At 40.5% G+C, this 6,000-nt stretch overlaps 1 protein-coding gene across 1 annotated transcript in view; it reads right to left on the bottom strand.

Annotated features, from left to right (window-relative positions):
- Nucleotides 1-1,165: 1,165 nt before the first annotated feature.
- TIPARP (TCDD inducible poly(ADP-ribose) polymerase) overlaps nt 1,166-6,000 on the bottom strand; it is a 28,320-nt gene continuing 23,485 nt past the window's right edge. Inside the window, exons 5-6 of the mRNA XM_006200874.3 lie at nt 3,879-4,157; nt 1,166-3,228 (exon numbers count right to left, since the gene is read on the bottom strand). Of these exons, the coding sequence (XP_006200936.1) occupies nt 2,781-3,228; nt 3,879-4,157 (727 nt within the window). The 3' untranslated portion in view covers nt 1,166-2,780. The remainder of the gene's footprint in view (nt 3,229-3,878; nt 4,158-6,000) is intronic.

Here is a 6,000-nt window from a genome sequence, read left to right as displayed (position 1 = left end):
CACTAACCAAATAAAGGTTAAGTAATTCATCCACAATTATAACAGTTATGAGCTTGAGAAAAAAGGCACAAAATAGCACACAGGTGATCATAGGTGATGTGGATTAGATTTCAGAAAAGTGCCATACAGAACTTTCTAAACACATTTTGATGATCTTATCCCAATTAAGGAAAACGAGAAACCATCTTACCTTCCTTAAATAAGCGGGGAAAAGCCCTCTGATTTAAACTAACTGTACAGGACCTGTTTAGGTACTGAATATTTCTTTTTTTAAAGTCATTTTCAGACCTTACATTGAAAAAAAAATTCGTCTTTAAAGATCAGTATTTCAGGCCCTAACGATTATTTTTATGCCCAAATAATCATTTAATATGAGGTCTGTAGCAAAAGGCAGAGTTGGGTTTTAGAATTTACAATGACAAAGGGCTCAATATTTATAAACTTTGTGCACACAAGAATCCTTCCTGTCTACAGAACTGAAAGACACTGGAATGTCTTAGGGCATTTGGAGACTTCCCCTGGAAATCTTAATTATAGTTTAAATTAAGAGTAAGTTCCAGCTCTCTGAAATAGTGTAAGTACAGCTGTGCCGGTAGGGAGATAGATGTGCTGAATGCCTTTCAGTATGTTGTAAATCCATGGAACCATTACAAAATTTAGTCTGACTCCAGAGTTCTTGCTTAGTTAAAACAACATACAATACTATACATGAATTTAAAAATCATCACACTGCAGGGAAGGCCGGTCTGAGACGTTTGTGTTTACCAATCTGGTGCTTTAAGTTAGCTGAAAGCTAAGGTGCTTGAGAGCTGACAAGATTTCTACAAGATTTTTATATTTCCTTCAGCACCTGTTGAAGGCGACAGCCTGGTCATACTATTTTTTTTTTTTTTTACTACAGCTGTTTGCTGATATAAAACTTGTCCCTTTCCCTTAAACATTTACAAGAGAATAGTGAATATTTTGTAGGTGACTTACAGTCGACTGCTAGATAATGTGCTTTCTGCTGATTCTCAAAGCACAAGCGTTTAGGCAGCAGTTTCTGGTTAGGTCCGTTCATTCAGTCCCTCAATCCCACATTCATTCCATCACCCGACCAGCATTCACAGATCATCCACTATGTGTGGAATTCTGTTGTATTAAATGGAACCAAGACAACAAGAAGTTTTAAAGAATTACCAGAACTTTTATTTTTGCTTAGTTTTATTAAAAAAATAAATATGTCATAAAGCTTTTTTCCTTTAGGGAGAAAAAAAGGAACAAGTTTCATAAAATCAAATAAGCAATGGTAAGGTGTCTTAACTTGAAAAGGTTGGGAATCACTGGTTTACAATTCGTAACTGAATGAAAGGACAGCTGTACCAGCCACAATTGGCTGTTTCATGCCAATGGCAGCAAACAACAAGACCAACTAGGGCAAAATAAATAACTGTGTGGAAGCCCCGACAAGTGCTTGAACAGGCTGATTCACTGAGACATCAGTATAGATCTATCTTGCTCTAAACAACACTAGTTCCTGAAGAGCTGTGTGTGAATGAAATAACCACAGACATACTAGGAGAGCTTGGTATCTGAGAGAATTCTGTGGTGAATTCTCTTGTGAACAACTACTTCCACTTTTGTAAATCCCGGGTATCTGTGAGGGCGAAGCGCACGGGACTGCGAGGCTCCGAGCTGAGGTGTCGGCACACTCGCCTACCGCCGCCCCCACGGGGCCAGGGCCACACTTTCCAAACTTGTGTTTCTGTGAAGCAGTGTAAGACAGAGCTGGCTGGGGAACCCAGCTGCCTCTGGCTAAGCAGGTGTAGGAGTGGGCTCACCTCCTTTAACAGCATTTCCATGTCAGTGAGTGCGTTCTGGAGGGTCTGCCTTGTGCAAAGCACAGCAATAAACCTGATCAGTCCAGTTACAGATGGACTCCCTTCCTCTAAAGCCTTCGGTCAGGGCCTGAGTCTGCAACCCTCATCAGAAGTAATACTTCTAATTCTCAAGACTGGCTTTAACCAAATAAGGTGCCCACCTCCTTCAAGCGGGGGAGGATGGCAATGAAAGAGACTTGAGTTTTCCGAGGCTGAAGTTTAACAACATGAGAATCACATTTCATATAACCAGTTAATGAAAAATTTTGCTGGTGACAAAAATTTTCCACATGTTTCCTTTTTTCTTACTTCCTCTAAAAAGAACCTGAGTTCTCAGGCAAACTCTGCAGAACAGTGAAAGTCATGGATGCTCTCTGGTGGGGTGACACGTTTCAGTCCTACTGACAGAAGCTTCTTTCCACCCACCAGGATGCCATGGACTCATCCTACCCCACAGCACTGGTGCTCTGGGCAAGGAGTCAGTGTGGTAGCACTAGTTCCAGGCAGTTTTATCTTTGTAAATAAACAGAATCCGCACTTTGCTCGCAACCTCCATGTCATCTGGCCAAACTCCTACCAGACTTAAGTCACATGTAATTAGTTAGGCTGCTCAGTTTCTTTAAAATGCTCCTAATAACATTGCTGCCTATATGTACAAGTGTGAGTGAAAAGAGTGTGCAGTATGTAGTCTTTTCCACACTGAGTACACTAACAACAATTAGTAAATAATTAAAGAATAAGTGGTCATTTTAAAACCTGTGTTTTTCTTAAAAATCTCACTTTCTAGCACTTAAAAAAATAGCTCTTAAAAGTGCCCTATTAATGTCCAATGCTGTTCCCCCCGCTCTGTCCCACCCGTCCAAAACCTGCTACAAATGCTGGATTGAGTTCATACAAATAATTTAGCAGTACCAAGGTTTTTCAAATGGAAACAGTGTTACTGACTTCTTCATACTGGATAACAAAATAAGGGTAACTCTGGTCATCATTAAAAATGACAAAAATCTGAGGCTCAAAGAAATTATCCACACAAGAGTCATACAGGTCGCTGGTGACACTGCCGGGGTTGACGGGCGGGGGCCTCCTCATGCCATGGCTGCCCATCGTGTACCTGCCAGTCAGCACTTTGGCCAGAAACATGAAGTGGACTCCTTTGGAGGACTTCTTAGAAAAGTTATGAGAGTAGCTTGCCTTCTTCGCAAAATAACTGCCTTGTCCAAACATCGTAGCGTGCTTTCCACACACTCGAGGGTCAAAGTTGTGCTTACAGATTCCGTCGACCACATCCTGGGATGTTCCATGAAATAAGTGTCTCTCATTTATTATTCTGTCACGGCCAAACATTTTCCTGTTCATATATTCCTTTTTCCTAATGCAAAGAGTGGTCAGGAAATTCAGAAAAAGGGAAGTATAGGTCAGTTCAATAGGCATGATGCAGTCATAAACGTCTCTATGGTTTCAGCGGAGGTATCAAGGGCAAAATACCATCAAAGAGCATACTAAAAATTTAGACTTTTCCACCACAGACAAGAAAAGCCCTTTTCCTTTTTTCTCCACCAACCGTTTGTTCACTTGTTTTCTCTCTTGCATTTCAAATCTAGTTCATTCTCACATCTTACCTTCTCAGGATGACTTCCCTGTCTAATTACACCTTAATTCTGAAGTTTCTCAGAACTACCTGCATCCCTTTTGAATTCCATTAATTTGTTGGGGACTTGAGAGGCCACACAGTAAAGTGATTAAGAACAAGGCCTCTGGTGCTAGACTGCCGGGGTTCAAATGCCAGCACTGTATTTTCTCAGCCATGTGACATGTGGCAGGCTACCCAACCTTCCTGTGACTTTCCTCTCTGTAAAATGGAGACTGTAAGAATCCTACTTACAGGTGTGTTATGAGAATTACATGAGTTAATATTAAAAAGATGACATATTAAGTTCTGTGTAAGTCTTGACTACTGTGTCACTTGTCATCAGCTACATGAAGAAAAGATCTCTTGAACTTTTTATACTGCTGACTCACCTTTTATATTTCTCCCAAAGAAACTGGTTTTGGACTCTCAATATTTGCAAAATTCTATATTTAAACTCAGGCACAGTCTTATGAAAAAGATTATAAATGATTCGATAACTTTTGTCCTCTGCAGAAACAGGCACTTGGATGAAGTCCTGAGATGGATGCATATAAACCCAAGTTTCAGGGTAAAAGTTTGCTGAGGTGACTCCATCAGGGCATATGATCTGTGATGAGGAGGTTGCTTCAAGTGGCGGAGGAGCCTGTGTGGGAACACCACCAAGTGTCCTAAAAGGGAAAGGGATGAATGGCAATGTCAAACACTCAGCAGTGAGTACACCTCACATTAGAGCACTCCATCACAGTGTCTAATGTTACAATTTGCATAGGCCAAATGCTTTTTAAAAAACAATATAGAAAATGCTATCTGTTAAAAAAATCTTAGAGCAAACACTGATTGTACAGAGATAACCTATTATTTATTGGCTTTCCCTGGCCTCCTCCTTGTGGAGAAAACTCTGGAAAGTAATGCTGCAAGGCAAGCAAGCAAGAGCCAATTTATAAATAACTTTACTTTCTGATTCCTGGATTCCTCTTTTGCCTATAGATTTAAACTCTGTTTCAAGGGAGGAACGATAATCTGCATGCATTCTTCAAACTGCTGTACTAAGCAAAAAACACATCATTACTGAAGGCTACATAGATGGGGGTGCATAGTGAGCGGAGACAAAGTGAGGCAGGTGGGCAAGAGAGAGCTTCCAGGGAGATGAGAGAAAATATTAAAAATAAAAAGCTTACACTGTAGGCTTTGTATGAAAACAAACAAAAAACATAGAGCAGGTATTAAAAGGTGACATTTGGCATTTGCTTTTTTTTTTTTTTTTAAAGTGAAAGCAAGTTTAGAAAGCTACACACTCCATAGAGTGCAGGCTGTCTCAGAAGGCAAGAGAGCGAGCAACTGCTTCATTTTAAAATACCACATATAACAACAAAACCATCAATACTATTCAAATTTTATAACTTCAGATATGCTTAAGATGGAGCTAATTACTTTAAGCTCTAGACACCAGAATATCCTTGAACCATAAATTCAGGTTTGTTACTTTGTAGGATCAGTTTAGACAAGCAGCAGCTTTGTTACTTATTCCTCCCTGATTAAATGATTTAAATCATATTTCTTGGCCATTTTCAAATCAGAGCAAAAGGGAAGAAGCAGAGAGAAAGGAAATCCTGCCCCTGAGACCCATCAGCATGCAGTAGTCACAAGGAAGCAGTAAGTCTGCCAAATGGATTAGGAAACTGAAATTTTCAAAAGAGCTTTGTGACACAGAGGTTACAACTGTGGGTGAACATGCATCTAATCTCTGAGAGCATATCTTACCATCAGCCTCCTCATAATTACAGCCACCTGATACTAAGCACATACTATGGAGCAAGCATTTTACACAGAGTATTGCTATGTATAACAACCCTGTAAGATGGCTTGGTTATCCACACCTTTCAAAAAACTGCCTGACTCACTAGTAAAGAACAGACAGGATTTGAGTGCAAGCTTATCTAGTTTCTAAGTGCATACTCTGCATTTCCATATACTTCACAATTCATATACACATATATTTCTTTCTTTCTTTGTGATGGACAGATACTAGGAATGCAACTCAGGTCTGCCTGACCCCCACTACCATTACCACTACCTCACGGTCTTTTGAATTTTAAGAGATGGCTTGATCAGAAGCTAAAAACTGTAAAGGCGCAACTGCCTTCTCTAGCCCCCACCCCCTTCAAGTAGCTGTGCCTCCGATTTATTCTGCCTCCAAATACCTTTGTGAGGCAGAGACAGAGCTCTGGGTGGATCCAGGGCTTACAGTAGAATTCCCCTGGGGTGCTTTTAAATTCAGGAGCAGACCTAAAAGGATGCTGGTTTCTCCAACCTTCACAACAGAAGGCACAAGAGCTCTGTCTTCTGGAGCATTTTCACAAAGCCCTGACAGATTCCTCCAGAGCCTTCCTTTCGCTGGTACATTTTTCTGAGAGGCCCAACTGCTTTAATCAGATTCTGAAAGGTCTGTGACTCCTTAAAAAGCCATCACTATTCTGAAGGAATGGCAGGAAGCAGAATATAATCTCTTTA

This window comes from Vicugna pacos, chromosome 1 (assembly GCF_048564905.1).
Source record: "Vicugna pacos chromosome 1, VicPac4, whole genome shotgun sequence".
Classification (NCBI taxonomy): Eukaryota; Metazoa; Chordata; class Mammalia; order Artiodactyla; family Camelidae; genus Vicugna; species Vicugna pacos.
This window is presented reverse-complemented; position numbering and strand designations above follow the sequence as displayed.